Source organism: Brachyhypopomus gauderio, chromosome 5, assembly GCF_052324685.1.
Source record: "Brachyhypopomus gauderio isolate BG-103 chromosome 5, BGAUD_0.2, whole genome shotgun sequence".
Taxonomy (NCBI): domain Eukaryota; kingdom Metazoa; phylum Chordata; class Actinopteri; order Gymnotiformes; family Hypopomidae; genus Brachyhypopomus; species Brachyhypopomus gauderio.
Window position 1 is genome coordinate 690,001 of NC_135215.1, and position 10,737 is coordinate 700,737.

General features: G+C 46.3%; 1 protein-coding gene across 1 annotated transcript in view; it reads left to right on the forward strand.

Moving 5' to 3' along the window:
* Positions 1-9,778, forward strand: part of lamb1b (laminin, beta 1b) — a 22,769-nt gene extending 12,991 nt beyond the window's left edge. The window contains exons 20-33 of the mRNA XM_077004695.1: positions 204-367; positions 1,353-1,577; positions 2,428-2,642; positions 2,997-3,093; positions 3,719-4,088; positions 4,432-4,616; positions 4,739-4,980; positions 5,414-5,614; positions 5,944-6,088; positions 6,339-6,543; positions 6,832-6,973; positions 7,079-7,255; positions 8,627-8,786; positions 8,896-9,778. Of these exons, the coding sequence (XP_076860810.1) occupies positions 204-367; positions 1,353-1,577; positions 2,428-2,642; positions 2,997-3,093; positions 3,719-4,088; positions 4,432-4,616; positions 4,739-4,980; positions 5,414-5,614; positions 5,944-6,088; positions 6,339-6,543; positions 6,832-6,973; positions 7,079-7,255; positions 8,627-8,786; positions 8,896-9,032 (2,665 nt within the window). The 3' untranslated portion in view covers positions 9,033-9,778. The remainder of the gene's footprint in view (positions 1-203; positions 368-1,352; positions 1,578-2,427; positions 2,643-2,996; positions 3,094-3,718; positions 4,089-4,431; positions 4,617-4,738; positions 4,981-5,413; positions 5,615-5,943; positions 6,089-6,338; positions 6,544-6,831; positions 6,974-7,078; positions 7,256-8,626; positions 8,787-8,895) is intronic.
* The last annotated feature ends 959 nt before the right edge of the window (positions 9,779-10,737 follow it).

The following is a 10,737-nucleotide window of genomic DNA, read 5'->3' on the forward strand; positions in this document are numbered from 1 at the left end:
GCCATCGCTATGCTCTGTGATAATTTGGAGTCTGGATTCTAACACTAACTAAATGGTATTTATCATTTTAGATGTTCCTCAAACATACCAGAACTGTCTCATAATGTGCCATGCACTGTATAACATTCATAGTACTATGCAGAGATGTATACTGCTGGCTGCATTGCATGCTTGTGAAATTCACTTTAAAACAACTTCCCCAGGTGTGAGAGCGGCTACCATGGCAGCGCGCTGCTCGGCAGCGGGGAGCGGTGTAGGCCTTGCATGTGCCCTGACGGCCCAGGGAGTGGCAGGCAGTTCGCTGAGGCCTGCCACCAGAACCCCAGCTCTCTCCAGCTCAACTGTTTCTGCAGCACAGGATACAAAGGTACAGACACGGCCACATGATAGCATAGTTTCGTCCTAGCATAATGTCATCCTAGCACAGTTTTGTCCTAGCACAGTCTCATCCTAGCACAGTCTCATCCTAGCAGTCTTGTCCTAGCACAGTCTCATCCTAGCATAGTCTCATCATAGCACAGTCTCATCCTAGCATAGTCTCATCATAGCACAGTCTTGTCCTAGCACAGTCTTGTCCTAGCACAGTCTCATCCTAGTACAGTCTCATCCTAGCACAGTCTTGTCCTAGCATAGTCTCATCCTAGCAGTCTTGTCCTAGCATAGTCTCATCCTAGCACAGTCTTATCCTAGCATAGTCTCATCCTAGCACAGTCTTATCCTAGCATAGTCTCATCCTAGCAGTCTCATCCTAGCACAGTCTTGTCCTAGCATAGTCTCATCCTAGCACAGTCTTATCCTAGCATAGTCTCATCCTAGCGAAGTCTTGTCCTAGCAGTCTCATCCTAACACAGCCTCATCCTAGTGTAGTCTCATCCTAGCATAGTCTCATCCTAGCGCAGTCTTGTCCTAGCACAGTCTCATCCTAGCGCAGTCTTGTCCTAGCATAGTCTCATCCTAGCACAGTCTTGTCCTAGCACAGTCTCATCCTAGCGCAGTCTTGTCCTAGCATAGTCTCATCCTAGCAGTCTTGTCCTAGCATAGTCTCATCCTAGCACAGTCTTGTCCTAGCACAGTTTTATCCTAGCATAGACTCATCCTAGCACAGTCTTGTCCTAGCATAGCCTCATCCTAGCACAGTCTTGTCCTAGCACAGTCTCATCCTAGCACAGTCTTGTCCTAGCACAGTCTCATCCATGCTGCAGGCTCTCTCATGTTGCTAAGTCCCAGTGCAAACCTCAAATGTAGCAGCATGACCTTTCTGGAATGACAGTACTTCTCCGTGTCAGCCATAATAGCCATTCAAGAACTGAGTACAGCTTGCACAAAAATACACCAACACTTTTTCTCAAAAGGACCCAGGTGCGAGGAATGTGCTCCTGGTTTCTATGGAAATCCCCAGGTGGCAGGTGGACGCTGCCACCCGTGTCAGTGTAACGGGAACATCAACATGCATGACCCGGGGTCATGTGACACCCACACGGGTGTCTGCCTCAAATGCCTGTATCACACAGAGGGCCACAGGTGCCAGTACTGTAGCCGTGGTTACTACGGAGATGCTGCCACTCAGAGCTGCCAGAGTAAGTTTGTGTTTGTGTGTGTGTGTGTGTGTGTGTGTGTGTGTGTGTGTGTGTGTGTGTGTGTGTGTGTGTGTGTGTGCCTGTGATGGTGTGCAGGTCCACTTGTGTGTGGTATGTACTTTTATTGTGCCAAGTATGTTATCTCAAGGCCCATCTATGTTATGTTAAAACTGTTCCCACACTGAGTGATCTGCTATCTTGGGTTATGGTTCCAGTTTCCAATGGGCCACACACTGCATGTGACACAGGTGGGTGTGGGTGTACCAGCCTGTCCCTGTCCCGGGCCTGGTAGCACAGACGAGTGGTGTGTAGAAGGATATGGTGGCTTCCTACGCAAAGCATGCACTGACCTTTGATCTCCCTGGCAATGTGGTGGGAAAAGAGGAATGTAGTGCAGTGGTAAAAGTCTAAATCTGAGCTGGGAGACAAAAATGGAGAAAGATAAATAAAAATGAGTGGTTAAAAATACTCAGGGTTCCAGCCATGCGTGTGTGTGTGTGTGTGTGTATGTGTGTGTGTGTGTGTGTGTGTGTGTGTGTGTGTGTGTGTGTGTGTGTGTTTGTGTGTGTTTGTGTGTGTGTGTGTGTGTGTGTGTGTGTGTGTGTGTGTGTGTGTGTGTGTGTGTGTGTGTGAACAACCTTTTTCAAACAAAATGATTTATATTCACAAGTCTCATGAGAATACATAGTAAAATCAATGTAAAAGAGAATCTAAATCTGCACTCCTTTACTGAAGAAGAAAAGGATTGAAGAGAGAAAAGAAAATGAGACCTCTATGTGTGTGTGTGTGTGTGTGTGTGTGTGTGTGTGTGTGTGTGTGTGTGTGTGTGTGTGTGTGTGTGTGCATGTAGAGTGTATGTGCCAAGCTTTGGGCACTGCTGATCAGAGCTGTTTAGATGGGAACTGTGAGTGTGACAGGGTGAGCGGACAGTGCCCATGTCTGCCTGGTGTGGGGGGGCTGAGCTGTGACCGCTGTGCCCCCAACACTTGGAACATCAACAGCGGAGAGGGTTGCCAGACGTGTCAGTGTCACCCCACCCACTCCTACAGCCCCTCTTGCAACGTGGTGAGCACACACACACAACCTCGGCAAAGACACAGAGTCACATGGTAAATACAGTAACCAAACTGGTCCTAGTGCCTTAACTTGCAGAAGCATGTGGTAGTGTCCATCCTACCAGGTTGGCTGTCACTCTAGACAACCATAAAGAAAGCCTGATTGAATACACACACACACACACACACACACAGGTTGTACAGATGGGTGGCAGATTTCTTAAAAATGCAGTTTTCTGCAAGTAATAGAAACAGATGCGCACACACACAGATAGACATACATTCGCCTGCCAATGAACTTTAGGCTGACCTGTGTAACTTGTGTGTGTGTGTGTGTGTGTGTGTGTGTGTGTGTGTTTCCCAGCTGTCGGGTCAGTGCTCTTGTAAGCCTGGTTTTGGGGGCCGGACTTGTGAAGAGTGTCGAGCACTCTTCTGGGGTGACCCTGAAGAAAAATGCTATGGTGGGTCTAGACACACATGTCACAAACACTTACACACAGAATAGTTTTGGTTGTGTTGCAAGAACAGAAGTATTTAGTATTTTGGATGAGTGTGTTATTTTACACACTATCTCCATCTGAAGATTTGCTTCATTTTGTATTTCACAAACACAGCCAAAAACATTCCAGGGCAGACCTGGCTGAAAACCATAGGAATTTAACTCTAAAGATTCAATCAAGTCAAATATTCCCACCATAATTCCTGAAGGATGCCATACACCATACACACAGCTGCATCTGAAAACACACACACACACACACACACACACACACACACACACACACACACACACACACACACACACACACACACACACACACACACACACTTTCTGCTAACTCCAGATGCAGAAACATAACTTAAATTCCACCATACAGACCCAGACTCATCTATAACTCATATGTGCAGCAGTCCACCCCCTTTCCCACAGACATATGTGCACAGACACACACACACACACACACACACACACACACACACACACACATATATTTTTGTCTGTTTCACTTTTTTTGATTGTTTTGGTCCATCCATGCAAAGTATGTGTATTGCTTGTGTGTGTGTGTGTGTATGTGTGTGTTCCAGCATGTGATTGTGACCCACGAGGTATCTCCACTCCTCAGTGCAATAAGGCAACAGGCAAATGTGTGTGTGTGGAGGGTGTGGCTGGCCAACGCTGTGACTCCTGTGGGCGGGGCTATGTGGGAACATTTCCTGAATGCCAACGATGTCATCAGTGCTTCAGTAACTGGGATGTCACAGTGGACGAGCTAACTAATCAGACGGAGAGGATGATGGACACTGTGGAAGAGGTGAAAGTGTCGACTGTGACTGCAGCCTATCGGGACACAGTTTCCAGTCTAGAGGGTGGGGCCAAACGGCTCACTCAAATTCTAGAGGACAACGAGGCCCAGAAAACTGCCGTCCATAATAAAGCTCTACTGGAGCAAGCAAAGTACGTTCACATATACATACACTAAAAGAGAAGTCGTTCTCTTACAGACACTGAGTTCACACCTACTATTTTAGTAAGACTACAGTGAGATAGTAAGGTCACCAAATGTAACATGCTTTTTTAAACACTCCTTTTTACCCTCTATTTCAGTCTCACAGTCTCATGAGATACAGTTTGCGAAATCTTTTGGGGCAAAATTAGTTTAGACATTAATTCAGATTTTTTGACTACTTAATTATGACAAGTGGTTGTCCTTGGGAGCCACTAAGGTCCCCGGTTTCTTATTTCTCATCACGTTCGTGTCTTTCCTTGACATGTGGCCGTAACCCAACTGTGCCCTCAGGGAGCTGAGGTTGGTCCTGAGCCGCTCCCTGAACCGCTCGGAGGCCCTTGTGGAGCAGGTCTCTGCGGAGCAGGTCCAGGCTGAGGAGGACATGAGCTCTCTCAGCAAGGAGGCCCACAGGCTGCATGAGAGCACAGAGGAGAAGGAACAGCAGGTGCTGCATGTCAAACACTCCGACCTCAGGGGTACGGACCACACACACACACACACACACACACACACACACACACACACACACACACACACACACACACTCACACACACTCACACACACTTCTGTATTATTATTTACATCTCCACTCTGCAGGTGCAGCAGACAGCATTAGGCAGTATTACCAGCAGTCATTTGAGGCAGAGGGACGGATCAACCGGGCCACCAGTGACCCACTCAGCCCCATGGAGCAATCGTCAGGCCTGCGGCGAGCCACGGAGACCACGCTGAACGCCATCCAGGGCGAATCCGAGCTCAGACAGCGGCTACAGGCTGAGAGGCTGGGGAAGATGAACCAGGAACTGGAGCGGGATGACCTATCACGACTGAGCCATCAGGTGCACCAGCCAATGAGGATCCAGTAGAATGATAATAATAATAATAATAATACATTTTATTTAATGGCGCCTTTCAAGTCACTCAAGGTCACCTTACAACTCACATTAAAATAACAATAAACAGTAAACCCATACAGAGAATATATAAACAATCCACTTTGTAAAAAATACAATAAAATAAACACAGTCAATTAAATGAATAAGCAATTTTTAAAATATGAGTTTTTAAAGCAGATTTAAGCAGTTTTATGATGTCGAAGGCTTGTTCAGCCCGAGCCAAAGGGACCTGCAAACTGGGCAAAAATTGACCTGCTGGTTCAAGCGTGTTGGGAGTTAGACTCAAGTTGTTCAGTGTGTTCAGTGGTGATCAGGCATATGAAGCACTCACACTGCCTCTCCCTGTGTTCCTTCCTCGTTCCTCACGCCTCCGTAGGTGTGTGGAGGAGCGTCTGGTCAGGACGGCTGCGGAGACTGCGGCGGTTTGGGGTGTGTGGACGGCGACGGGTCTTTTCAGTGTGGCGGAGCAGAGTGTTCAGGCCTGATCATGCAGACCAGTGAAGCCCTGAGCAACGCCAAGGAGACGGACCACGACATCCTGAACTCCCTGAAGGAAGTGGAAAAGCTCCACAGGATGGTTGGTCTTCGCTGCAGTTCAGATCTCATGGCCCTTCTAGTAGAGCTCTCATGGCCCACTGACATGGCTCAGCAGAGCTTGTGAGCGAGTGCAGTTTCAGTCAGCTACAGTATCAGGGCTGACTAACTGCTTAATGGATCTATCTACATGTTTTACACACTTGTACCACACATTCTCACAGCCTCTCCATGTCAGGCACCTATCAGTCCTTTATCGTGCAATAAATAATTGAACTAACATTAGAATTGAACTAACATTAGAATGTCTTTTTTAGTCTGAACCACTCAGCATGTTTGTCTTGATGTGTGTTTGTATGTTTGTGTCTTAAGGTGTCTGAAGCTCGTGGGCGTGCCGACGAGGCTAAACTCAGTGCTGAGGATGTCCTGTCAAAGACCAATCAAAGCAAATCGAGAGTTGAACAGACCAATCAGGAGTTACGACAGCTCATCCAGGAAATCAGGGACTTTCTCACACGTAAGCACACGCACGCGTACCACACCCAACATATGCAGATAACTTCAGGGCCGGAGTGGGACACTTTTTCAGCCCGGGAGTTTCATGCCCAAATCCGGTCCAAAATTATTTTTCCCTCCCAATCGGCCCAAACTAGAGACTGACATGAGCCGGCCCATCGGGAATCCTCCCGAATCTCCCGATTAGCCACTCCGGCTCTGGATAACTTACAGTTCATTTAAAGAAATGAACAATTGGACTGCGTGTGTAGGTGGGGCCGATCTCCAGCGGATCGAGGCGCTAGCGGACGAGGTGTTGAATCTGAAGATGCCGGTGGCTACAGGCGAACTAAAGAATGTTACTATGGAGATTCGCCAGCATGTTGCCAGTCTGACGAGCGTTGATGACATTCTGGCTGAAAGTGCTGACCAGGCCTGCACTGCTGAGAGGCTGCTACAGCAGGCACGCACCATCAGGTAAACACCGACCCCCTTCGTGTCTGACTACTAATCCCGGCCTAGGACGGTTTTACTTGCCACTGCTCCCCATGGCTTGTTCATCATGGATCTGGACCCATGTGCTTGTTAATCTGCTTTGTGGCGACACGTGTGGTAAAAAAGCGCTATATAAATAAAATTTATTTGACTACTTTGCAAGCATTTTTGTACCATCACAGGCACAAAAGTACATACATACCCTGATACATTGTGTGTGTGTGTGTGTGTGTGTGTGTGTGTGTGTGTGTGTGTGTGTGTTTGTTGCAGTGAGATGGCTACCCATGTGAAAGAGGAAGCTAACGAGGTGAAGGCAGCATTAAATGAATCTGAGCATGCTCAGTCTGCAGCTAACAACAGCCTGATGGGGGCAAAGGACAACCTCGACTACACACAACAGCACATGGCCTCTGTGAGTGTGTTTCTATTTAAGCAGCACCTCAGCTTTTGAAAGTATGCGTGTGTACCTGCAGTTATATACTGTGTATGTTTGTGTGTATGTGTGTGTGTGTTACAGGTGGAGTCGGAAACAGCAGAGTCTGAGCTTAAATTGAGCAACGTCACTCAGACGTTACTGGACATGGAGGCAGGGGTTGGCAAGGCCAAGAAGACTGTTCTGGAAGCTTCCAGCAGCGCAGGACACGCTAAGACATTGGCTGACTACGTCTCTGAAGATGTGGATCAAACCAAAAGGGTAACTGGTTGTCCAGCCTTCAGTTTAGCTTTGCAGAACACCTGGAGAGATTTTGCTATAATCTGCATCTTAATACATACAGTAGTGTGAGTGCAGTAAGGATTTCCTTTATCCATTCTCTCCAAATGTTTGTGGTTTCTAATTCCACCCACTTGCCCCCACCACACCAAGATGCCACCAAGCAGGGAGGGTGAAGGCTAGCACATGCTTCCTCCAAAACGTATACAGTGGAACCCCGAGATACGACCAACCCAACTAACGAAATTTCGGAGTTACGATGCGCGCTGTGTGGCATGATACAACGGGGCAGCTCAATATTTCGTTCGCCATGTCACTGACCTGTGAGTGAGTGACGGAGCGAAGGGTCCTGACCTATTCTCGTCCACTTCACACGTGCATTTCAAGATGGAAGCATCCCTCGGTATTTCTTCTTTATGTTCGTATTCGAGTTTTTTTTCTGTCTTTGTGTTATTTTTCACGAATTGCTTTTTTTGATTCATGGCCCCAAAAAAAACAAAGTGGAAAGAGTGGCGATAGTAGCAAGAAAAGCCAATTGCATTGGATATAAAGTATAAAAATCATACAGAAGCATGAGCAGGTCATCAAGTTACAATAGGGTGATTTTGAGGAGGGCTGGAATGGATTAATTGCTTTCCCATTATTTTAAATGGGGAAATTAATTCTGGCTTACGAATAAATCGACTTACGACCTGGGTCTTGGAACGATTAATTTTGTATCTCAAGGTTCCACTGTATAGCCAACCACATATTTTTGCCACGATTGTGACATTACTGGACATTTCCAGCATATTTGGAGGAGAGCATCAACCCATAGTTATGCCTACAGTGGCCAGCAGACGCCAGGATTGGTTAGCGCCATGTTGGTGGATGGGGAGAGAGAGGAGCCATCCAACCCACCCAGAGAGCATACTCACTTGGACTCGTGGCTAGCATTGGCTACAAGTGAATCTGACTACAAGTGATAAAATGTTGAGAAAGGTAAATACATAACCAGTAGCCTAGAATTCAGTATGTTGGGTGTTAGCAAGCAAATCCCATTAGCCACGCAGTAGGTCTAACTAGCTTGACCAAGCAATTTGAAAGACATGAATCCTTTCACTCTCTTAGACACAGTTAAATGCAGTGGTTCAACAGGGACTCATCAGTTCCACATATCATTAAAAATTGGTGTGTTCAAACAGGGCAGTGCCATCAAACTGCTGGACCACACACTGTAGCTAGCACAATGGGGCTTGATCACCCAAGGATAACACTAGACGTGGACCACTGAACCACTCGGGACCTTCAGTAATAAGGATTATTACGACTACCACAGCCCTAAAACTACATGTACCTGTGTACGTTTGTCAGGAACTGGATTTGGAGGTGGAACCTCGATTCCAGTTAGTCAGTGGCCTGATGGAACAGAAAGCACTGGGCGTGTCTGACGCACGTCAGAGGGTGGAGCAACTGCAGCAGGAGGCAAAGAACCTTCTGGAAGACACTGCCTACAAATTACAGAGACTAACAGGTAAATACACATACACACAGAGGTAGATGCCACAGACAGACTTTATATGTCAGTACTGCTACTGGTGCACCAGGCTTGATAGCCTCTTTCTGTCCCTCTTAACTCCCAGAACTGGAGAAGGAGTTCTCATTGAACCGGGGGACGCTGGAAGACAGAGCAGAGGAGTTGAAGGATCTAGAGAAGGCAGCCGAAGACGTGCTGCAGGAGCTCAGTCACAAAATCGCTATGTACAGCACCTGTCTGTGATGGAGGCCACAATCCCAGGAAGAGCACAGACTATGTCAGCCAGAGAACATTAGTAGCCACACACATCCTACGATCCAGGTTCCAAATGGTTCTCCTTCTGTTAAGCCAATACCTCTGTGTCCTGGTCCTCGAAAACAATGCACCTAATACCACTTTTACATCAGCAACCCAATCATTGCCTTTGTTTGCAATGTGGGTCTGACCCATGTTGGTTATTCTTTATACCAACACATTGCTGAATGCCCCCCCAACATTCAGTGTCTTTGTTTTATCCAGATGTAATTTAATGTCACAATCTGTAGCCTAGAATTACGTTGGGTGGTAGCAAGCAGATTCCATTAGCAACTCAATAGGTCTAACTAGCTTGACCAAGATGTATGAAAGACATATGAATCCTTTCACTCTCTTAGACACTGTTAAATGCAGTGGTTCAACAGGAACTCATCAGTTAAGTCCCACATAACATTAAAAACTGGTGTGTTCAAACAGGGTAGTGCCATCAAATTGCTCGACCAGGAGCACCACGTACTGTAGCTAGCAACTAAATCACCTTCAGTGTATGTACTCTTACATTCAGGTAAAGATACTAACCCCACCCACCATTTCACTTGTTTATCTAGTCTATAGCCAAAAGGTTGTATTACGAAACTTCTATACCAAACAATATGCTATATTTTTTTTATTGTGTGTATCCACCAAAGAGAAATAAAATAGCACTGTCATGTAAAAATGTTTGTGCTCCTCTACATGTTTCAGTCAAAATGTTTATTTAAGGTGAGTGACGTTACAGTCCTTGTTCACTTTTAGCTCCAAACCAGCATCACATCATCATGCCCACAGCGTTCTTCCGGACATTTCCAGACTCTTCCACTTATTCATACACTCAGCTTGGCATATCTCTCAAAATACATACATCTTTTTCATTTCTGCCTAAAATGTATCCATGTATTTGGTTGACTTTGCATAATTGCTGTGAAATTTTCATCGAAGGATGACCTTAAACAAGGCTTTAAACTTAGCTGTGCTACAATGTAGGTCACCATTCAGAGTTTGCTGGCTAAGATAGTATACATATAGCGACGTTTAACTAATAATGCCATAGCCTGTCTGAACCAAGAGTCAGTGCTAATACCTAGATACATAACAGAGAAACAACATTTCATAAGTGGGGGGCTGTTGTTCGGACAGCAAGTCGTTCATTCCACCATGTGGGTGTGAGCAGGGTCTTGGTGTTTGTCCATACACCTTAAAGGATGGTAGGTGAAGTGTTTGGGTTAGGAATGTAGTAGGGTTGTGGGGAGGTGGGGGTGACCTGGCTGAACTTTGTAAGCTCAGGCATGCTGTTGAATTCTGGATCCTTGTGACGCGTGTATGGAGACCAACCTGGAGTGAGCTGTAGCCTCAAGTGGTCTCAAGACGATGAGGAATTGAACTGAAACATTCACATGCTCTTGATGTTGTAGAGGAGAGTCAGGTTTGCATCGTGAACCAAAACTGATATCAACAATTGACTTTTTATGATACACAATGGTCTTTTTAAAGTCTTAAAACCTTTGCTTTGGACCTCTGAGGAGATGTTGGTGTAACACTGTGGTACTGCAGTTCAGGCCTTTCTGACGGTGAACCTGGTGATCTGCTGTACAATCCAGATGCTCCCTAGTCTGGTCCTGATAAAATACTGCCCTGAACACACCTGATCTGGTTA